This window comes from Dermacentor silvarum, chromosome 2 (genome assembly GCF_013339745.2).
Source record: "Dermacentor silvarum isolate Dsil-2018 chromosome 2, BIME_Dsil_1.4, whole genome shotgun sequence".
NCBI lineage: Eukaryota > Metazoa > Arthropoda > Arachnida > Ixodida > Ixodidae > Dermacentor > Dermacentor silvarum.
Window position 1 is genome coordinate 229,860,096 of NC_051155.1, and position 24,308 is coordinate 229,884,403.

The window sequence follows — 24,308 nt, forward strand, 5'->3', positions numbered from 1 at the left end:
TGATGTTGAAGGAATAAATGAATGATCCGTGTGCGGAGATGCCCCCCCCCCCCCCCCCCCCCCTTACCGAAACCACTACGGTAGGCAGAAGCAGCAGCTTGGCGACTCAAATGAAGTTAATCAACCCTTAACATTAATGATTATTAACGTAGTTTACAAGAATATTCCCATTTTTTTAAATGTTTGACACAAGTGCCTAACGCTTCTTGTTTAGACTGCCTTAAGAGAACAGCAAAAAAAAAAAAAAAAAAAAAACGAAAAGTGACGCCTAAAATTAGCAATAAAGGTGGAGATCACCGGTGCTATGAGATGGGCAATTAGCCGTATAACAATAAAGTGCTCGATTAATACTAGTTCAGTGATGTTCACAGTCTGCTTCAACAGATCACTAACGAGGAAAATGAATTCGCGAGAACCACTGCGGTGCAGTGTTCAGCGGCGCTTAATTTATGCCTACAAGGTCAAGAGCGGAGCGCACGCACACGCTCGGTGCGGAACGCGCCCCCTACGAAAGGAAACAAAAACGCCGTCCGATCCGAGAAGCGGGAGCGAAAAGCCTTCCTCTCTCCAGAATCTCTTGTCGCCGTGGGCGGCGGCCATATTGCTGGATGTTAGCCTTGTATTTTGCTACTCTCCGGCCGCGGCGTCTGGCCGCTAACCAGCGATAACCAGAGCACAAACCAAGAAAGCGTAACCAGTGGAGTAGCCATCCCCGTCGAAAGGCACCGCTGCTCGGGGCATCGAGACGCGGCCGCGCGCTGCGTCGCCCGATTTCTCGTGTCCGTCGCGGCTCGAATAGCCGTCGCGCCGGGAAGACTATCCGTCAGCGACCGAATTCTCACCGGAGCCGGCGGCCACCCGGTACCCAACGAAGCATCGGTGCCCCAGGCGCTCTGACAGTCAAGTGAAAGCAGTGCTTGTGTGACGTAGGATTCGGGATTTGTGCCGGCGCGTGCACCACAAATTCCGCCGTAGACCCACGATTCTGACCTGGGATAATCGAGGACGGCTAAGCCTAAATGTGTTGACTTTTGATCTGGATGCCGGCGGCGAGCAGATGGAGGTAAGCGGCCACTTTCCTGACTCTGGGGTCACCGCCGGTCTAATGATGCCCAGCGCCGCGCTCTCGTTGCATTGAGCCTGGCGTTGCATTTGCAGGTCGTTTGTGAGCCTTCGGCGGCCGTCGCTATCGGCGCAACGGAATTGGCTTCGTTTCTTTTTTTTTTTTTTTTTTCCTTGCAGTCTAAATATTGGAGTGCGAAGAGAACGTGGGTTTTGGTTCTCTTTTCTGCACGTCGCTTTCGCGTTAAACAGCTGAGCACGGCGCTTCGTTTTTTAAAAACGCATTCTATGTACCCAGGCATGTAATGCGCCTTCGCCGAGGAAAAAAAAAAAAAGGCGAAATCCCGTGATAGGCGAAACAATAGTCGGATCGCCATGTTTGTCTTTACTTGTTTTTTGTGCATGTTTGCTTTTCATGTTCGCACGTCTCGCCGGTCCTGAGGAGGCGGCGCTAGGAGTGGGGGAGGGGCGATGGAGGGGGAAATTAGTAGTCATTGCAATTGGCGACGAGGACTTCGATCGAAAAAGACTGCGGATCGAAGACTGCGCCGGCGCCGGCGCTGCCACTTTCGAAACCTACATAGAGTTTTGTGTTTCCGTCACAGGCGGATAGCTCGCAGTCACGTCCGTGGGCCTGATTGTCATTCGTAGCGTGTCGTTCCTTCGCGCGGCTACAGTAGTTCCTCGCCGCCTGTAGCAGTTATTCATCTAATTCGTGTGGAGGAAGCGGTTACGAAAGAAGGCAAAATTGACGATCTTAAAGGGATGCTCAGTTCTTCGTTTACTTTCATTACAAGTAGCCACGAGACTTTATGAAGATGAGAGCTTAGTGTGTGCTGCGGGGGGGGGGGGGGGGGGGATGGGTAGGTGTCGCCATCTACTCGTGCGTGGTGCGGCGCCTCCGTCGTTTTCTGATAGCGATAGGCTTGTTGAATGTGTGTGTGTATTTGACGACGGCAGGAGGTGTGTGTGGAAGGGGGGGGGGGGGGGAGAGGGGATGAACTCGCCGGCTCCATTGGCATGGCTTGGGACATGTCTGCACTGGGGAGGAGGAAGGAACCGCGGCCCAGGCAGGCGCAGTAGTGTTGCCTTCCTCTCGCATCGCTTATTCCCTTTCCTTCTCATTTCTTTTTTTATCGTGTACTGGCGCTCTCCCTTCTCGGCATCTCTTTGTTCGGTGCGATCCATGTGTTCTAAACCCAGCAGCTGTCGGAGTTGTACGTCTGCATTGAGTGTCTGCACTAAGAGGTTCCAGGCCATTGTTTTAGAGTCAACGTTACGTGTCGCTGCAGAGTCGCGCCAATCGCTGTTTAAGAAAGCAGTCGATGCGATCACGCCGTGCCGTATCTTCTCTTAGAAGAGAGATTAAAAGATAGCAGCAGACGAAATCTTAATCAATTACAGATTAATTACTGTGAATGTTTTGCGCGCCTCTAGTACTTACTGTTAAACCTGCAGTACGTGAAGCAGACCACCGCGAAGAAAAACAAAAAAAAAAAGGATTGCGCAATAAAAACAAAACAAAAATGTTCTCCCACGGCGGCGTTGTCCATCGCCGTCGTCGCAAGGCAGCTAGGTAGCAAAGAGAAAGAAGGGGCGGCAGACGAAAACCCGAGACGGTAATTAACGAAAAGTTCGCCATTTTGAAAACGACACGGCGCGTTGGGGCGCGATTGAGTTCTCGATTTGTTGTTTTTTTTGGCACATCTCTACCATCTTTTCAAAGTTACTTTTGTTAATGCACTGTGATGGAAAATGTGAGTGATCCGCAGAAGCGAGTGAGCCAGCCCGTTCCGGAGCGTCCGACCGACGGAGCGCCATCCAAGTAAGCGGATGGCTGCGATGCCTTTAATTGAAAGGTCGGCTCGTCAGCTAATTGTTTCGTTGACTGTTTTCTGTTGATTTCTTCGTCGTTTTCCTCGTGCGTGGTGTGCTACAAAGTCGCTTGAAATGGTTCGTCTACTGTTTGACATCGCTCGAATGTTTTGGCGCGTTGAGGCCGTCCTTACGGCCGTTTCCTACACGAAGTGCTCTGGTGCTGATAGAAATGACCGGTCGGGTCAGCGACCGACGACGGCTCGCCGTCCGCACAGGCTTACGTTGTTGTCGTCAAGATTAAAATTTCTAACGCAGCATTTATGATATACTTGTAATATCGGGCTGGTGGTGCGTTTGGCATCACGTTTCTTCTACCACGCGTTGTTCCGTATTAAAAGCAGGCCCTGTACCACATTTCACGCCAGCAGTGCACCGGTTAATGATTCTTGTTGCGACAAGGCTTCCTTCCCCTTACGACAAGGCTTCTGCGCTGAATGTGCGTGCGTGTCAATAGCGGCTGAAAATCAGTCAAAAGCCGCAGTTGTACTGAACAGCTCGTCATGACTTCGATTGCAATGTATGTTCCAGGATCACGTAGCGGCACATAAGCCACTTTCGATTCGCCTTTGCGGTTCCATTTGATTTTCAAGCGCCTTTCGCAGTTCGAACGTTTACGCTCCATTCAATGCAGGCGTGCCTTCTCTGGAAGCAAACTGGTCAGCTGTATACTAAGTACAACAGAAAAATAAAGAAAACGAAGATCTGGGAAGCAGCCCGTGTCGTGAAGGAATCCAGAGAAGTCGCGGTGTCATCTCGCGCTTTCGCGTTTCCTACGTCGACCGCATTATTTGTCCGCCCTTTTATTTCTAGGGCGCTGGTAGCGCGCGCGGTGCGAAGCGAGCACTGTGGTCGTGTTTTTGTCTCGCGGGCCGTCGCATCCACCGGCGACGTTTGCCCAACACGCTTGGGCGTAGTGCGTGACCTACAATTCGCGCAGGCCGCCGATTCGTCGCAGTTTCAGCGCCGCGCGGACACGGCGGAGGCCGCTTTTGCTGCTTGAGCGAGTACGGCTCGCACTACTGGTTGCACTTCCGCCGACGCGAGTTGTTCAAGGGGACGCGATCGCTTGCGACCGCAGCACGACCGAAGGCAGTCGGCACTCGCGACAGGGATCCATGCGGTAGACAGTGTCGGGGTAGTAAACATGCCGCCTGTAATCTGTGACGGCTGCTAGAGGTTGGCATGCCGGCAGACTGCTGTGTGAAGTCCCAGCACGGGGTGTAACATATGCGTACGGCTCTCGTTTTACGTCACAGCATTACTGCCCGTGTGCTCATGGGCTCGGGGTAGATGAGTGATGATGATAATGAGCGGTTCCCCCTCTGAAACAGGGCGGCGGCGTGTGCTTCCATGCTCAAGGGTACTATGGAAGTTTCCAACTTCAACTATAATATTATGGCAATATAACCTTATTGTGGATCTGTGTGCCCGCTATCTTATGGCTGTCATTACTCTTTATTCGACGTCACTCGGCTCCTTGTCTACTCGTGGTTTTACTGAAGTCCTAAATGGCTGTTGCATGCATTCATCGTTCTTTCATAGTTACCCTTAGATCTTAGTGCTTTACAAACATGTTGATGTTTACTTCTTAACGAATACTCCAACACTGGGACGAAATGTGCCAAATTCTCTCTGCAGCACTTTTGTATGCCACTCATAGGTCGTCTTCTTGGGTAAACCCCTTTCTTTTAGCTTTGTGGTTCTAGAATAACCCACCCTAACCTCAAAAAGTTTTGCACGGCTCTTTGAACTGCCGTAAAACTTCTTCCTCCGTTTTCATTGTTGTTTAATCTACTCCACTGTGACTGAAGCCACCATCCTCTCGTAGAAATAATGAGGCTAGCATTCAGTTAGCTTACTTCTCTTTCTCATTAATATTTGCCCTGCTGTCTTGTGCGACGACTACACTGCTAAGCACGGTATGCAGTGATCTAGTCATTCACCACTTCCACTGTGCAAGATGTTTGAACCGTGCTGCGCTGCAATTACTTTCAAATAGTTCGATTTTTGTTCAATGCGTGTGATGTACTGTGTGAAAACACAAAGTGGCATGCATGCATTTTGCTCCCAGTGATATATTACTTTTTACTCAATGTTTCAAGCATAATCTGTCATTTTAGTTGGTTAAATGCAGTTCAGTTTAGTTCACATGATATGTTCATGTTGCCACATCCTATAAGCAGATAATTATAAGTGCTCGCCATAGCCATGATTGTCAAGAGAATAAAAAAATGCTACTAAAGCAAGAAAAAACAAGCGAAATAAGAAAGGTGCAGGTGTTGCATATAAAATATAACTGCAGAGAGGGGTCCTGCTTAGCCCCTTATCTGCTAATCTTATCCTTATCTGCCAAGCCCTTTTGTGTGACTTAGTGTCAGGCATGATGTCATGTCAGCTGTAGGCATTCCAGCCAGTGGCTTTTAGCCACTCAACATCTGCAGTCTGTTTAACCAACATCTATACTCTGTCTAACCGCTGCACTGAAAGCTACATTCTAAGAAAAGTTTGTGCCATTTGGGGCCTATCTTTTCTATGAACAATAATCATCTATCTTGCATGCCTTTCAATTAACATTGTGCACCCGGTACTTCCAGATCACAAATGGCATGTGCATTATCAGCGTTGCATTCTTGACAGGAAAGGAGCAGATTTTTAAGAAAATAAATTCAAGCAAGATAGACGACAACTATTGCGTGGGGGCAAGATATGCCCCAAAGGGTGTAAACTTCTTTTTTTGAGTGTAAGGGTCACCTCAGCCATCTAGAAATGAGAACCAGAAAGAAAGGGAAAGAAAAGGGGGGGGGGGGGGGAGCGACCTTGTTTATCAGACCTCTGAGAAGTGATGCTGAGGCGGGATTAGTAGAGCACAATGAGGTGAACTCTATTCTTTTTTCGGAAACACAAAGCCGACTCTCCCCTCAATTTGCTGAAAAGAGCATGCTGGGCCACTGCATGTTAGGAAGACGGAATATATAAATGTGATATCGTTAAAAATAATTTATTAAAAAACTTGAGGGCCTCTGCTTACAGCATCCTCTCCTCTGTGATAAAATGCGGTAAACATATTTGGCATGTCCTACTCCCTGTGACACTGTGTGGGACTAGTGTTCTCTCTCTAGTGATTCACACATGCCTACAAATGCTTACTAAAAAGGCTACTAACAAAGTGGTTCATGTGTATGTATCTGTTGAAAGGTGGCCCAGTGCATTGTTATAGGTGCAGGACCTGCACGTCGCGCAGTTGCTGGAAATCTGTTCCTCATTCTGCTTGAACAAGCAAGATATCTATATGAAAGAAGTAACTAGAAAGTGTAATTCCCAATATTGAGCTTTATTACGCACTTACAGGGATGCACTCTGTTCCTCTGAATCAAGTAGTGCGTTTTCGGAGAATGAAAGCGTGTCTGTCTTACAAGAAGCCTCAATTCAGTTCAGTAAAACCTTTATTTCAAAAGCAACTTGGGTCATGCAAGAGCTAGAATGCTTTTCAAACTTCCTGTGCTCAATAAATTTGTCAGCCTTTGTTTAACATCCCTCTTTCTGTGCAAATGCACTGTCTCTTTTAGACTCTTACCAGACTTAGCTTGGCTGTCTGGTTCAACAATTGTCTTGAAACAACAGCTGCTTTGGAGTTATTGCCTAGGAAATCTAGCTGACAAGTGACATGGATAGGTGTTGTTACATTAGGTAGCATGGTAGTTACATTACATGCATGGTGGTTAGTAAAATCTTAAAAAGATTTCCTATGTAGGCACAAATTGTTTACTCATGAACTCTTTCGTGTTCTCACTCTAGAAAAGTGCATATTTGTGCTGCTGAATGATCAATACTCCATACAAACACTTTCACCTTTCTGAAGTCCTACCTAACTTTACTGGTGACTTACTTTTTTGAGTAATTCTGTATGAGGCACGGGGTATTACATGCAAAAGTGATGCATAGTGCATGCTTTCTACTGATGCACTGTTGTGAGAAGTTTTGATCAGGCAGAGGTATAGCAGAGCTTTGCTGTAGCATAGTGTCTACCATCAGGGAAATTGATACCTACAGTGGTTATGGCGAACACAGTGGTATGGCAGAAGGAAGCAATGTTTTTAACTGAGCCTCTGCAATCTACAAATAATGGTGACTAATTCTGGTTCCCCGGTGACATTTCCTGTTCGACCACTGTTAATCACTTCAGACGTTTATCTTCCTGTGAACTTCTGTCTTGTTGAGTGATACGGGATTTTAGGATGGCACACATTACTTTGGGATAATAAACCTGGTGCAATAAGGATGTCGGAACGTACATGGTATGAATTGCTCAAGTGAATGATGTAAGTGCAAAGTTATTTAAGAATAATTGGAACTTATTTGCAACTGCAGTCCAATTATCCTTTTCAAGCAGCTGCATCATTTTTTTTTTTTTTATACACGTCATGGGATTGAGGAGGTTGCACATTGGGGTTAACTTCACGCACAAGTCACATGACATTATCTTCCATTTTTGTGAGAGCTGCATAGTATGTTGAGGGCAGAGGGTTGGTATGCCTTTGTGGTTAGGCCATGGCTATCCTTCGGGCAGTGCAAAAGGCAGAGAAAGCGCATAAGACAGGTGTATGTCTGCAGTTAAAATGCATTATTCTTGGATTAAATGTGTATCTTCAGTACTCGTATATTTATTTTGTAAGTCAACACCAGTGACTTCACTAATGAAAATCAACTTGTTTCAAAAGTTCCAAATAGTGCCGACAAGGCAATCTTTGGCATCCACAGTTTGCGGAGCATGTAACATATAAGTGGTTAGAGCAAGATGTTTAGCAGAGTTGTATGATTGCTTTCGCTTTTTGGTAGATGTTGCGAATGTGAGAAAAGAGCACAAAGGACAAGTCATATGAAGTGGACAGGCATTTAGCTTTTACTTCTCCACTTCATTCGCCTTGCCATTATGCATACTTTTCATTACATTATGGCAGTATGCAAAAAAAAAAAATTGCATACTTCTTTTTTCCTGAAAAATCCTGATCACTAAACGTAGTGAACTTTTCTGAAAAAATTGTACTGTTAGATGCTCCTTGCACTCTGCAACTTTCTCTTTTGAATATTTTGTTGCGTATGTGTGCGAGGGGGTATACTGTTTCCTGAGACTTTTCTTTCTGTACCTCTTTTAATTGAAAGCTTATTAAGTTATTCTGATTATAGAATAGGAGAAACACTGGCCTCATTATCAGCATCATTTTTTGCCCTTTAAAGACCCCTTGTGGTGTATTACATGGGGGGGAATGAACATTCCACGGCAACATGACCTCCAGTGATACTGTGTTTCTTACATGTGTGAATGTTTTCTGGTATTTCTTTTGTAAATGAGCAATACCTTGTTTTGTATTGCACCTTTGCCTGTTGCAGGGTGGTGGTATGGTGGCAGTTGTTCACTGGGAGGAAAATTGACTGCTGGCAGTAGGCTAGAATCATGGAGACCAACCCATTTTTTCGAGGGATCCTCGGCCAGGCTCTGCCACGACCTCTTCTCAGGCCACCTCCCGAGCCAAGGTGGGCAGCATTTCCAGCTCATTTGTGCTTATTTGTTGATGACAGAGCTTGATATTTGTGAGCCTGTGTTCCCTGTTCATTGTTTCGCACTTACTTGGTACAGATGTGTTTGCTGTGAGGTATGTCCTGTATAGACTGTGCTCCAATTGAGCAGACAAGATCGACACTGTGGCACAAAAGGAAGCACGGCAAGGGCACACATGCATTTTTAGTATAGTTGTGCTTTTCGTTGATTGAGACAAGCTTTAGCACCAAGCTGTAGTGCCAGATTACTCTGAATTGGAGTTAAGACGTGTGCTGGCCGCCATGCGGGCACTGAAAACTTTCACATACACGCACTCACGACTGCACACATGTGTATTGCCTTTCGCTGCACAGCCCCTATACTATTAAGTAGCATCGTTTTTGCAGTCTCATGTGCAGATAACTATCAAACATTGTATCAAGTGAATGAAGGTGCACTTTGATAGAAAACTCAAAGGTGGCAGTTAATTCGAGCTTCAGAAAACTTTTAATCACAATTTTGCATGTTCTATGAAGGTGGGAGAAAATTATTCTGACTGTACTTATAATAGCCTATTTTTCAAATGTGGCTTAAAAATATTTGCTCTCTTACTGTTGCAGCCAAAACTTGTTTTTGAAGAACACTTGAGTGAAGCTGACTTTTTCTGTTCTGAACTGGCTTAATGGGCTGTTGCTTATCTTAAAGAAAACCCAAGCTTTTGGTTTTGACATGCAGTCTATGAGAAGTTATTGGAAGCTGACAGCCATGTTGCTAGCAATGTTTCAGAGCATGTGGACCATGTGGCATGCCATAGCTGTGCTTTTCATTGATTGAGACAAGCTTTAGCACCAAGCTGTAGTGCCAGATTACTCTGAATTGGAGTTAAGACGTGTGCTGGCCGCCATGCGGGCACTGAAAACTTTCACATACATGCACTCACGACTGCACACATGTGTATTGCCTTTCGCTGCACAGCCCCTATACTATTAAGTAGCATCGTTTTTTCAGTCTCATGTGCAGATAACTATCAAACATTGTATCAAGTGAATGAAGGTGCACTTTGATAGAAAACTGACCTCTCATGGCATGGGCTCAAGGAGTAAACCAGAGTTATCTAAAGATTCACTTTGCTCACATCATTATACCAGCCATGAAATGTCTTACAAGTACTGCTTCACACTAAAGTTGATATGTTGGCCATCTTTTCTCTACTTTAGAAGTTCCGGCAACCAAAGTGTGTTTTTGACAAGTTTAACAGCACTCTAACGATTCTCTCCTCTTCCTTGTGATGAACTGTTACCTATCCAGTGGCCCTCTGTATTGCTTGATGCATATCTACTGAAGTTCAGAAACCTCCCTCTGCAGTTGTTAGTGGAAAGTGTTTGTACCATTTGAATACAGCTACTAAACAAAGAGAAAATGCACACAGTGTACACTTTTTCTTCTTTTTGAGTGTATGCATTCCTAATCCTGGAATTGAAAAGATGATATTGGCTCTTTTAAGACTGAGAAAGTCTTTTGGGAGAACATTGCACATTTAACGCTTTGACATTTTATTCCATTTTTTATGTTAGATAGAAGGGTTACAGCACTCCCATGCCTTTCCTATGCAGGAGACGCCATGAACGACCTGAGCCTTCCGCCATTGCCTTGGACACGATGGAAGTGGAAGATCTTTCTATTAAGTGAGTGTCTGCTGCCTCCTCTAGATGTTGTCATTGCTAAAGTTTCCATTTTTGTGCCTTACTTGTGCATTTGCATGCTGTGACACATGTTATCAAAGATGAAAGACGCCATTGACTGGTTTTCATGAGCCAAAATACGAAATGGTGGCCCTGTGAAAAGGGATGGTAAAAGGCACTGCATCATTTCATATTAAATTAAATTCTGTAATTTTACATGCCAAAACCACAGTATGAGTAGAGGGACTCCGGATTAATTTTTACGACCTGGGGATCTTTAACATGCAGCCAATGCATGGTACACAGGGTTTCCTTTTACTGCACTTCAAATGATCCAGCCTAAAATACATGCAGTGCAGGAAGGCCCCCGAAAGACTTTCTATAAAGTGTACAATAGCTTGTGCGGAAAACCACGCTCCAGCGACAACTCCCTCCGAATAACAGCTTATTTTAGAAGCTATACTTAGGCTGACTGCATGTGCCGGAAGCAATTTTGATAACCAAAAGCAAGTTATTGCTGCCATGTTTTGGACGCCACCGATAAAACAAATAAAATATTAAGAATTATTTGAGATAATGCAATTTCATTGTAATGAGCATTTACTGTATAAGCTTCCGTCTGGAGGTTCCTCTAAAGTGGGTGAATTGTAACTGTCTGAAAAAAGCGAGGTTTACAGGAAATGATAGCAGTCCTCATGGCCTTTCTTTTTCCACAGGGGTGTGTCAATATTAATGTCACTGTGTCCCTGACCATACAGGAAAGAGCCTGTGCCAGCAGTGGCACCTGTGCCAGTAACACCTTCACCGGAAGTGGTACGCAGCTCTGGAGGGCGGCGCAAGGCAGGCTTAGGACCCCAGCGGCTTGGTCCTGACGATATCATTGTGCTCTCGGATGAGGAGAACAGCCGCCTCAATGGGCACAGGCTTGTCAATGGAGCCACTGGCAGCAGTGGCTGGCAGATGCAGCCTCCGCCGCTGCCACCCCAGACGCCACTTTCCCAGCAAGAACTGGCTGCTCGCAGGGCACTGGTGCGAAGTCTGCGCCAGGAGTTGCGCAATGAGGAGATGAAGCTGGTGCTGCTCAAGAAGGTGAGTGTGCTTCTTCGTGGAATACAGTTGACTCAGTGCAGCACCACATTTAAAGTGAAGTGTTCTTTCTCTACCTCCCCCCGGTTTTATTGTAACTGGATTAATCAGTTGCATTCGCGCCTTGGGGGCCCTGAACCCCATTTTATCAAAGTTTATAAATGCATTTGAAGTCAACTTTGGCTTTCGAACAAAACAAGCTCGTCCAAGATTTCTGCATCAAATACAGTAGAACCTCGTTCATACGTTTTCAAAAAATACGCGAAAAATAAACGTACGATCCGGGAAAACGTACGATCCGAGTCCAGTAAAAATTGAAGCTGACAAGCCCATATTGAGGTGCAAGGGCAGAAAACATTTATTTCGTACAAAACATAGTTACAGTCGAATCTCGTTAATTCGAACTGATGCTGTGGTCCCGTCAAAGTTATGTGTATTCCAATGGGCGAGAACGCTCGGTAATTCGAACGCGAAAGCATTTGCGACGATTAATTCGAACATGACGGCGCCTCCGACTGGCAATGCTCTGACACTGCCATAAAGCAAAAGCTTAGGAGAGAACCCTCAATGCCGCGCGGAAAAATAAAAAAAAATAATAAAAAAATACCGCGGCTAAAATTTCCTCTCTCAAATGGTAAGGTCGCCGTTTCAGCGTGGCGCCGGAACACGCGTGTATGTGCCGACGTCTCGGCCAACACTGCGGCGCAGAGGGACGCAACGCGGAGGCCTAGTCCGGCCAACGAAACTGCCCACGCCGGCCAACGCTCGCTTCAACGGTAGAAAACGGAACTTCGGGGAGCGGGCTAAGCTCGCTAAGCACGGCGGCCGGCGCGCGCGCATGGAGACAGTCGAAGGTGAGGGAGCTACGAGGGAGTTGAGAGGGAGGGCAAGGGGAGCCACCGAAGCGACGGGGTTCCCGAGGCCAAATGCACTTCCCTGCCGCCCTTCTCCCTCACCTTCGACGGTCTCCGTGCCGGCGCGGCCCGCTCCCTGAAGTTTCGTTCACTGCCGTTATCGGGATGCGAGAGAGAGATTGTAGTTGTGAAGAGGAAGAGGCGCTATCGGGATGCGAGCGTTAGCCAGCGTTGGCAGTTTGGTGGCCCTCGCTCGCTATGTGCTTGTGCGCCGCGATATTTCACGACTCGCACCGTTCGTACGTAGCGCTATGGTGCACAAATATGTCAAAAATAAGTTCTTCCTTTAATTCGGACAAATTTTCGGGCCCCTTCGACTTTGAATTATCGAGATTCGACTGTATTTTCTGCTGGTGCGTCACACCCTTGGACAGGAACAACTCCTTTTGCGCACATTGCAGACCCTTGTCCGCATTTTCGTTGTCTTTAGTGCGAAAGAAGCTTTGTAAGGCTTCCAGGCCAGCAAGGGCTTCGGCGAAGGTAGCCGGTGGGTGCAAGCCTTCGTTCTCGCCGCCGTCTTCAGGCGCCTTGTCCGCCACCACCTCCGCTACGATCTCGGCGAGTCATAGCGTGCGCGGCGTCCGCCTGTTATCGCCGCTTAGTAGTTCACGTTGAAGCGAGGCAGTGCAAAGGTCAATTCGCTCGCCGCTGCTGCCGCGCTTCGTCACTTCGGGCGAACGAGCAATGCAGAGAAGTCGCGGAGGGGGGGGGGGGTGATTGAGCACTGCAATGAAGCCACGCGGCTGCTGTCTGCCGCTTACCGCTTCACAAGCACATTAGAGTGGTCTTGTTGCATACCTGAATGATAATTTTGCGCTGCAGAACGTATCATACGACCGCAGTTTGCCGCAATACTGAACGTTGCTGCCGAATAATCGTATTTTCCGGGAACGTATTAACCGGAATCTATTAACACATTGCTCTATAGGGTTATGTTTATTTTTCGTGATTGCGAACGTAGGAGCCGGGAAATCGTATTAAGCGGGAACGTATCAGCGAGGTTCTACTGTACTACACAACCGACTAAAAATGGATGCTTCTGCATATGTTACCTTTTATAAATTCCTGCATACTTCATCATAATCATCTGTATACGCTAAACAAGTTGCTTTGTAATAACAATACTTTTCAGTTTTCCTTTTTCCCCCGTGTTGTTTGCGAGTGGAATTACCTAGATGCATCTATAACTAGCACAGTATCACAGTCTAATTGTGTTGAGTTATTGGAAGATGAAATAAGTAGTTAGGAAAAAATAGTTCTTGTGTACATATAATCATCAAAACTCCCATTTCTATGAACTATAGCTAAACATTTACCTCCTTTTTTTCTTTCTGTGTTTTTGTAACATTCTAATAATCTTTATGTACATGTAACCTGAAGTGTACTATTTATGACTTGCTCTCTTTATTAATAGTATTATTGTTGTAAAATTGCACATTGAACCTGTTTGATTGTATTTCCATTTACATGTTTGGATGTTTTTACCGTTCGTTGTATAGAACATGCATTGTATGTGTAATCATATGCCCACCTGATATGGTCTCGATATGAGACTGGCAGTATTGTAAATATTAATAATAATAACTTAGGCTATTTCACAAATACTTCACTGTAAATTCTAATTCAATGCGTTCAGCAGAAGCGGAGTTACTGGCAACCAAACATCCCATTTGTGGTGCTTCCGCTCCTTCTTCAGTGACTTGCACTGCGAAGGCTGCGGCAGAGCGGGACATGCCCACAACACTCCGCCTACTGAATGTCACCGTGGCACGCAGTTAAAATTCGATTTTGGATGTTGACGTAGACACCGCTATTTCCGAATTTGGCACCTGCAATGCCAAATTCAGAATTTCACTAAGCCCGAGGGGTGGTTCAGGACCCCTTTAATGGCTCAGTACAAGCTGTCGCAGAATAAGAGAATTACGTGTCTAATGGTGGGAATCGTATCGAGGACCCTAGTGGATCAGCAGCTATCTTTGTTTAGGCCCGTCAGATGTGTGCAATAGCCTGTTTCCAGAATTTGCATATAGTTTATTACTTTTTGAAAACATTTGAGTGAATGAGACCCATTGGGCTCTGTGAGCTTGCCTGTGTGTGGATCAATGGGTCCACAGCAGCCGAAAGTTAAGGAAGTGTGGCTACTTTGCCAATAGGTCCCACCCTGCCTGTTAGTCTGAGTGCAGCATGTATGCCATAGGTGCGTCAGAGTCAGCTGCTGCAAAGGCAAGAGCCAGCGCGACCTGCACAACCAGTGGCGCCACCCAGCTTGCCATCAGCGCGAGCATCAACGGTGGTGCCGACGGCAGCACCTCCGCTGGCACCCCCGCCTCGAAGTGCCCCTACTGTGGTGGCCAATCCAGGCCAGAGCCTTGGAGCTTCAGGCAAGATGGCACTGAGCAATCACCACCACCACCACCATCACCACCACCATCATCACCACCACCACCAGCAACAGCAGCACCAACATCATCAGCCGCCGCAGACACATCAGGGGTCCAATAGCCGAGCCACGCCCGACCTGGTGGGCGTCAATGCCAGGGTGAGCACAGGCGAGAGGGGCCACCCATTCCCTAAGGGCGACCTCCTTTCAATCTCTTCTCATTTCCTTTCCGTATTTGTAACCGCTTCAGCCAAGCAGTGATTAACTGTTGCTAAATCATTCAAAATTACAAGTTATAGAAGAGTGACTCCATGGCAGTAAACGCTGACCTTTCCTGAGACTATCTTAGACAAAAGTTTAAAAGATGGCTCTGAGGAACTAAGGGGTTCCAGAGTGCCAAATCAAATTGGACAAGGCATGCCACAGCTGGGCATTCCAGACTTTAGAGGGTTAGTGTGCTGATTAGTATCGCAAAGAGCACTGTGGAGCAAGAGGAGTGTGACATTCTTACGCACCAACTAAAGCACTAGAAGAGAAACGTGGGCGAGTCGTTGGTAATTCGTGTTTTGAAAAGTAACAGCGCTAAATGAACAAGGACTTAGGCAAAGAAGAACACCAACTAAAGCAGATTTGTATGTATGACACTTCATTTGCATCAAAGTACTGCCACTCTCTGTATACACTGCCTATATTGTAAGTTAGTGACAAGTCAAGAATGCAATAGTGACACCTTCTAAAAAAGGCAAGGTGCACCAGCCCTACAAAGACCACTGGCATGGAAAAGGCTTCCTAGTACTGCAAAATTAATGTGCCACAGTCGTTGCACCACACATACAGTCCAAATTGTGGAGTGCGCAGACTCCAAAGAAGACAAGTCACAGCAAAAATAAGTCGATTGAATGGGGAATTAGGAGAGGGATTTCACAGGCCTCCTGTACAATGTGCCTCCTTGTCAATGCCCCTCTCTATGGTGTGCGTGCACGGCACTGTCAAGATTGTGCGCCACAGACATTGCTATCACTCACACCTCAACAACAAAAACTTCCTTCTTGAAGAAGAGGTGTTTCCCTTCAAGGAAGCCTTGCTCAGGTGGGGTCATTAGTACAAAGAGTATGAAAGCAGTTTAGAAAAATATGCTAGTTTAGAAAAATAGAAGAAGAAAAAATATAGTTTCTTCTGCTCCTGCCATCGGCCTGAACGGTTCCTTCTTTCGCTCGCCGACTCACGCATTGTTATAGTGGACCTAACCTCGGACCCTATAAAAGGTATGAGCCGTCTGCGCACCTAGACACTGCCCCTAACGCAGATTGCTTTCAAGATAGGCCCTGGGCAGCCGCGCAATCCGCAGTTGCTGCCAGAGTACAACGCCGCCCCTCCCAATTTCATGCTGCCTCTTGCTTCAACGTAAACTAAGCAGCGAAAACACAGCGCGCACGAAGCTATGAGCACTCGCATTTTGTCCCCATTGCAGATCGCTTTCAAGATAGGGCCCGCGCCATACGCAGCAGCCGCCAGAGAACGCCCCCCTTCCCTTTCCTGCTCCCACAGTACCTTGTGCGCCACCGAAAATGGGGTGCTTCCTCTCCGCTTTCCTCCTCCCAAGCGCACACGAGATTGAGCCACCATCGTCGGCTCACCCTCGCACGCTTTGACTCGCACATACGGCGTGGCGACAATGTTATCGCCCCTGGACTTTATACAAAACATCACGGCGACGGCAGAAATGCGCCTGGAGTGTCCATGTAACTGTTATCGCAATGAAGACAGACTGGAATAGTTTGACGTTATACCAGCCCAGGGTTGATTGCGGCTCTCTGGGTCTGCGGTGACATATCGTGACCCAAAAATATGTTAGCGCGCCGATTGGACCGCATAAGTTCAGAACATTTTCCGCTATCATCATGAGCGTCGGCTCGGGAATATATAGTAGTGATGTCGTAGTGCCACCAATATTTTCGGCTTTACAGAAAAGCATGCGCCGTGCCGCCGCTCGATCTACTCTTCCATATTCTAATACGCTATAGCTACAAAGCATGATTCTACTACGCGTTTTGTGTTGGGTTATTCTCCATTTCATCGTGGTTTCGAAGTGCGCTGCCATATTCCATTATTCCACCTAAATTCAGATTTGTCTGCTCTAAGTTGCTCCAAAATGAAATTTACTCTGTTCCAAGCTGCTCCAAAATGAAATTTTGTCTGCTCCAGGGTGCTCCAAAATGCAATTTTCCTTGCTCCGAAAATTGCTCCAAAATGACTTTGGGCAGTCCCACCCCTAATTATATTCAAGCGAAGCTGTGTTGCCTCAGTTGTGTTGGTTGGTGTTGGTGTACGAAAAAACCCAAGCCGCACTAATATAAAAATTGCTCTGCTCGTCGGGCTGGGGAATCGAACCACCGACCTCCTGGGTTTGAGAGCACCACGCTGACTGATTCAGCCACTGCCGGTTCATCATACACGCCCTTCAAAGCGGGGTTTTATATGCATGAAGAAGTAGACGCGGCGGCCGCAGCTGGCACGCGCGATCACGCCATACCCCTAGCCAATCACAGGCGTCCCCTCCCTCCGGAGGACGGAAAGGGTGGGATCGTGTGTTTGCTCACCTTGCAACCGCCATTTCCCACCGGTTTAGGCCCTGCATTCAGATGGGGAGGCCGCGTATGGTTCGTTCTGACGAAGAGCAGGCTGCGTTGAAGGAACGGCAGCGAGGCCGTGAAAGTCTGAAATGCTCAAAAAACTAACCAACCCCTCCCCTAGGGTTGGGCAAGCTTCGCGTGCACCCCTGTTCCCGGTAGGGGAGGTTTTTTTTTTAAATGTATTTTCAATATAATCACAGCTGTCGTGGTCAAGGACGTGACTCAGTCACGCAACATCATGCCTAGTGAGTAAACTAGTCTACACAGCTTTGGAAATGAAGCATGATCTAATAGTTCATTGCAAAACTTTGTGTCGACTAAGCGGCATTGTAGTTGAACTCAAATTTTACATTTTGCTCATATTGGTGTTGCATATAGTACATATAAAGCTTTTGCAAACAAGAAAGATTTCATAATTTCACCGGCAAGCAGTTTATCCCCTTCTTTGTCCTCGTCAGTTTAGCACTCCAGTTACATATATGGTCAAGTGCCGGCAAACCCAAATTGATCAATTTTGCTGTCTTAGTTCCAAATGCATATGACGTGCTTAAAGAACAAAGTATATTGAAAAGAATGATCAAAGTATGTTTAGTCAAGGTTGTTGGCTGTTTTTGTTGCGCAGTTGCAATTCGCATTGCTAGACGAACCTTGCCAATGAAGGTGGTCTGCTACCTATGGCATGAGCAAAGAAAGAAAAGTTGGGTTACACTGAGCAGCGTAACATGCACGGACCAAGCTAAGTCATAGTGGAAGTAAATAAGTTTAATTATCTTGGGGGTGGAGGTGCGTACAAGACTACGTATCTTTGTCTGCTTTCCCCACTAATTTTGTTCGCTCTTCTACCAGACATTCCAGGCATTTCATAACCACTGCAAACCTGTAGGTGGGCGTTCGGCCGTGCTCGTATGTAGACACCAGTGCTTCGATGTGGGTTTGGTCGTTTTCTGGTATTGAAACTAACAGCAGATGTCAATGTCACCAAGCTTGCCCAGCAGTGCTTGTCAGTGCAAGACTTGAAATAGGCTGCTTTGAAATGTATACCATATTTACTCTAATCTAACGCGCACTTTTTTCCCCGATACAACGGGTCCAAAAATAGCGTGCACATTAGAATCGAGTACGACCCTAAATCTGGGTTACCATATCGCCATCGGCATTTCAAAATGGCCACCTCGTACGCGCTTCAAGCCTAGCTGCCGTAGCTTCCTCCATGTGCTGTAGTATGTGTGCTTAGGCATTAATCTCATCTGTCTTCCCGTTTTTTGAGTTTGTTCTATCAGCATGAAGTGCCGAGTTCATCGTGATGCCGCATTTAAAAGGAAAGTGATCATGTGAGTCGATACGGAGAGAAATGAGGCCGCGCCACAGGAGTTCGGAGAATCCGAAACCTGCGTGCGGGACTGGGGCAAACAGGAGAGGAATTTTCGGCAGCAAAGCAAAGGGGAAGGGTTTCAGTGGCCCGAAGCAGGACGTAATCTGTGACGATCCACTTCGGCGATACGATCGCCTCGGCCCTATTACAGTGTTCTAGAAGCTTTAAAGCCTTCTAGTACACTGTAGCCCTATCTTGGAAGCGATCTGCGACGGGTAGTCCGCGCACACTGTGGTTTCGCCGCTTATCGTTCGCGTTGAAGCGAGAGGCGTGCTAGCGCGAAGGTCCATTCGCTCGCCGTTGCTGCCGCGCTTCGTCACTCCAGCATTTAGACAGAAAGTTCCCGCGGTCATCGAGCGAGATGTGTTCATGTTTGCTTGTGCACGCGACACCATGCTTGTTAATTTAGTTAGTAAGTGAATGTTTATAAGTTTATACGGCTGATAAAAAGTACTATCCTTACTTCATATAGCTGTCTAATAATTTGCTATCCCAATCGATGCTTTGCCTTTACTGTGAAACTGACATTTTTTTTTTTAATTCATCACGACTTAGTGCATTGGGAGTAATTTTTTTTTTTTCCAGAATGACAGAAAGTTTTATTTCTGTATGAAAGCATGAGGTGCGCGGTACTGTAAAGTTTTTTGTTTTTTTTCTTTTGGTCGTGGAAAACTGGTGCGCGTTACAATTGAGGGCGCATGACAATCGAGTAAATACGGTATTTCATGCCCCTCAAGGTTTGCCTACACTTTGAAAACACCTACAGCTCTAATTGCGTAGGCTTGTGCACATTAAACCATAAAATATGCAGCAATTGAAAACATTTTGCATGACTGTTTTAGATAAACTATTTGTCTGCTGTGCTAACTCCGTAAATATATGTTTTTAGGCTTATATTAGTACGCCTAGCTAAAGCCTGCACACCTTTTATTTGTTGACCTCTGTATATCACCCTATTTTACTAAGCCATCTCCCTAATACACAGTTTTGGTGCTCTTTGATCTCCAATGTCCTCCTTATAAAACCTCATCAATACTCTAGATTAGGTCATGAGGAAGAAGCAGAGTTGGGAATGTAAATATGTAGAACACATTAGCGGTGATTTATAGCGCAACAGAATGAGTGCCAAGGGAAGGAAAACTCATTCGAAGGCAGCAGAAATTTTCGTGCAGTGGGGTGAGACTCGGGAAATTGCAGCCATATGGAATGGTTTTGGTTGTGTAGAAGCATAGTTTATAATTTCTGGGAGACGCCTTTGTCCTGGCAGTGGAAATAGAAATGGGCTGCTGTTAGCAGGGATGAAAAGAACTCTTTTGGTAACTGGTATGTTGCTTGTCGCAGCTTCGCAACCAAGGCCCATCCCCTAGCAGCGCACTTCAAGGAAGCCTGAGCTCTGGAGCTGCATTGCGAGCAGGTAGTAACAGCGGAGGAAATCTTGCACAGCTGCAGCAGAATGTGCTCAGATTGCCCGCCAACGCAGCCAGCACTGCGGGCATGAACAACTTGACTGGTTCACTGTCCCGAACAGTGCCCCACAGCTCACAGCACTTCGGTGGCAACCATACAGTTCCAGGGGCTCACCAGGTTGCCAGCACAGCCAACCAACCACCACAGCCTCAGGTACATCACCATCAGGGGCACTGCAACATTTCTTGAACAATCTGAGAAAGTGTTCGCGATCTATAGATAATGCTACCACCAACATATGATCCAAATACAGAAGACTTACATTAATTCGATTCTGGTTAATTGGATCCCGGCCGAAGGTCCCGGCCAGAGCCCATGCATTTCTGTTGGCCCAAACTTTCGCTATTTCGATCCTAAACTTGGCCTTTGCTGAATAATTGAACTTGACCTGTCAGCACGCATGCACCTGACTCCTATGGTGACCCTGATAATAACCTCTTTAGTGGCAACGTCTGTCACAACAGAGCTTAGGCGACAGTGAATGCGTTCAGCACACATCGTCTCTCGTCGAAAATGCCTATTTTCGGACCACTCAAAGAAGACTTACAAGCAATAACCATAGCTCACAATGTTTGATTCATTATTTACCAGATTCTAATGTGAACTTTTTTTTTTTTTTAAGGGAAATTCGGCCGAAAATTGCTTGTGCGCTGCAATTGGACACGAAACCAAAACTGACTTCGCATTATTGGCATGCTTTGTTGCGCATAACACATGCATTGCGGATAAGCTGGCTTCAAAAAAAACGTGCCACAAAGCTAACTTCAGAAAACAGGCCGCCATTGTGCCACAATTTTCCTTGCTAAAAAGTCTGGGTTGAGAGAAGCAGTAAATAGGATTTTTACTTGCAGGGAACACCGCCAAGCCTGACTGCCGCAGCTGACAACCAGAGCCCTGCACAACGCCAGGCCGCAGCCAAGTTGGCTTTGCGTAAGCAGCTAGAAAAGACGTTGCTCCAGATTCCACCACCCAAGCCACCACCGCCAGAGATGCACTTTGTGCCCAATGCCAGTAGCCCCGAGTTTGTGTACTTGCTTGGACTGGAGACTGTTGTGAGCTTCCTGACAGACGGGGAGGCAAGCTCGCGTGCTGCACCTCCCGAGCCATTTGCGTGCAGTCAGTGCGGTCTGGACTTCACACCCGTGTGGAAGTGGCAGGACACACGCCGTGCCGGCCGGCCATCAGTCATCTGTGAAGCCTGCGTCACCTCAAACCTGAAGAAGGCGCTCAAGGCAGAGCACACACATCGCCTCAAGACAGCCTTCGTCAAGGCCCTGCAGCAGGAGCAGGAGATTGAGCAGCGCCTTGCCAGCGGTGCAGCGCCATCACCTCCCCCGTCGTCAACACCCCCGCCAGCCGCGCACTCGCCACGGCTGGGCACGGCAGCAGGTGCCGGCGGCTTCCTGCCCAAGCTGAGTGCGCAGCAGCTGCTCCAGGCCCAGCAACTGCAACAGCAGCTAGCGGCACTGCCTGGGGCTCAACATCAGGCCACGAGTGGTGGGCCTCAGCCGGCCCATGTGCTGCCCTTCGGACCTCTTCTGGCTGCCTACTCGTACCAAATGCTGAGTGCCGCTGGCGCGGCAGGTGCGGCAGGAAAGCTGCCGCCCGCAGCTGACCTCCATCGGCAGTACCTGCTAGACATGATCCCACCACGCTCGATGGCTCAGGGCTCGCTCAACTGGAAGACGTGATGACACAGCCCTTCCAGCTAACGCCCATTTTCTTCTGGCAGCACCTCTGGAGCACATCGGCAACATTCTCTCTCTCCCTAAGGTACTGGCTATGTTAGTGGGTGGGTTGAGGTGTTGTGGCTGTGGTGATCAAGAGGTGCTCTGGCTGTAGTGCTGCGGTTGTGCCCAGTCTGTACTCCTGTCTGCCCCGACGGTGGCCCACAGTGCTGACTTGTTTCGAATAGGACTTCTCGGGCAAGACAGCCCCGGTGTGGTGGAGAGAATGCTTTTCACACACATTCACTGGAAGGACTGGAGCAAGAAGGACTTCTTGCATATTTGTCAGTGCGAACGCATGCACGCGTTAAGGACGTTATTGCCTGGTTTCTTATTGTCCGTAAAGGCAGTATTTAAGCTCTCTAAGTTTTTTTCTTCCCCTTTTCCGATGACCTTCTCTCTCTCTTTCTCTTCACATTTCTTTCCCCATATGTGTGCAAGTATATATATGTGTGTGTGCGTATGCGTGCATGTGAGCACGCTTGTGCGTTGCAGTCTTCATGCCCGCACTTGCAGTGGTGGGATGCTACAGTGCTGCGGGTGCCACTTTGTTTTTGTTGTCACCACGCAAAATACCCGGAGTTGGGGCTGTGGAAACCAGTTAGCCTGGGACTAAGGATTTTGTAAACGGAGATTCTGGATAACAGCTTCAATAAAGGGTGATCCAGTGGAGGGCAACCCTCCAAAACTTTTTGTGTTGCTTTCCTTCCTGTGGTTGCAAAAAAATTTGTCAGTGTGACAATGTTGTTTCTAGGCTAAGTGATTGTGTAAGTGGCTGCTATACTGAGAAAAAGTGTGCCGAAGTGTGTGTTTGGCTTTTTTGAAGATGCCAAATGAAAGCAAAGGACATCACGTCACACCCACATGTTAAAATAGTGTGAAATCTTTGATTGGGCACATAGAATTCAGAAAGGAATGTTTAAGCTGTTTTCTATCATAATGAGGGGCAATTTTTTTTTTTTTTCTGAGGCAATGCAGAAGGGTGTTTATGAGGTACTCTAAAGAATACAGCCTGATTTAGTATTTCTTCTTTAGCGTCTCTTTATTTGGAGCTGGAGCGCTGGTTCCCCTATGGCCTGATAATGTGGAAGCTTTCCAACTGTGCTGGCTAATACATGGGTGTCTTCATCAATTTACAAGCAGTGAGATAGCTCAGATACATTTGACATTGCCCATGTCATGAACTTGATGTCACTTGATCAAGTGTACTTTGCCATTAGCTTCATTCACAGGCTGTCGCAAGGAAAGTGTTATAGTGGGAGGCCCACGGTCACGTGCCACGGAGTGCATCCAATATAAACTATCTTCAAAGTGTGTAGCCTCAGTAGCAGTGCCTTGAAAATAAAATAACTCAACCTCGTTATTATAATGTATACTATACGGATGTGCATTAACGAATAGAATGTTGTCCTATTTGATTTGTTCTACAAATTAAATAGTCACTAGTATTCATTAGAATGTTTTCGTATAGTTTTCAGAATGGTCAACTACACTCAAACATAAAATTGTTGCAAAAGTATAAATTTTATTCCTGTGGCCATAGTAGGCATACAATGGAAAAGTTATGTAGCGGAGCAGGCTTCTTCGTTCAGGGAGCCATACTTTACAGGCTAACCGCTATCATTTGCATTTTCCGAAGAGTCCTGGGTGTACGAACAAACTACATATTTGTTCTATGGCCCGATTTGTGCGTTCAATAAGCAAGGCTTCATAATGAACAATATAATGACAGAAACTTGCTTACATTATTAGGGTGCTTTAGAATAGGGGCCCCAAAGAGCTTTGCGGGTGTTAGCGTTGGGGCACGCAGGAGTGAAGAGTTTCAGAATAGGGCTTTGTGATTGCAGATAGGGTCATGCGCTTGCAGCTATAAAACTATTATAAATATTAAAATAAACTATACCATTTTATGATAAGAGTAATTTTGAATTTCGTGTTTTTGCATTTAATTACAATTTAGAGGTTATTCTATTAGCAGCAAGAGATTTGTTGCACTTAATTTTGAGTAACCAACTTTACATGCCTTCACAAGCCAAGCTAATCCACGTTAGGCCTACGAGCCATGAAATCGACCATCGAATCCGGAATCAGAGGCGTCTAATGAATCCATCTTCATTACACCCGTTAGTTGAGAGAAGGCAATAACCGCAGTCACTTCTCCTAGCTTCCAAACTTAACGCGTTACTACGAATCAAGCCCAGTTTGGTGCTCGGTTCAAGCTGTAGCTTCGATGGCGTCGCCATGTTTGTTGACACAAAGCTTTTGGGGCTCCTGCTAAATCAGTGAAATAATGTGCCCGACGCAACACCCAAACGCAGTTTGTGTCTTACGCAAGCGCAGTGGCTTCGACGCTACTATTTCTTTGCTGCCTATTCTTAAGCTCTCCATTATTACTAGGACATGGACATGTCCTAGTAATAACAGTGTTAACATCTATTATTCCGATTAGCTTCTGGCACTATTCAATTCATATTTGGTGTGGTCTCAAAATTCCTATTTGCACACCCCTAAATTTATATTGTCTGCTAACATTTGGGAGAGACAATTAATATTTGCTTCGTTATATACAAT

The 24,308-nt window shown here is 46.5% G+C and overlaps 1 protein-coding gene across 4 annotated transcripts; it reads left to right on the plus strand.

Moving 5' to 3' along the window:
• The first annotated feature begins 507 nt into the window (after window positions 1-507).
• On the plus strand, window positions 508-22,425 carry LOC119442831 (transcriptional repressor p66-beta). 4 transcript variants are annotated; one of them, XM_037707865.2, is made up of 7 exons: window positions 512-1,063; window positions 8,329-8,472; window positions 10,090-10,161; window positions 10,917-11,247; window positions 14,356-14,697; window positions 19,885-20,163; window positions 20,862-22,425. In XM_037707865.2, the coding sequence occupies exons 2-7, from the start codon at window positions 8,393-8,395 to the stop codon at window positions 21,699-21,701; spliced, it is 1,944 nt and encodes a 647-aa protein (XP_037563793.1). In that variant the 5' UTR covers window positions 512-1,063; window positions 8,329-8,392; the 3' UTR covers window positions 21,702-22,425. The 4 variants fall into 4 exon arrangements, with proteins under 4 accessions (XP_049518372.1, XP_037563793.1, XP_037563795.1 ...); XM_037707867.2 differs by lacking the exon at window positions 512-1,063 and adding an exon at window positions 2,680-2,921; XM_037707866.2 differs by lacking the exon at window positions 512-1,063 and adding an exon at window positions 2,680-2,887.
• Window positions 22,426-24,308: the final 1,883 nt, after the last annotated feature.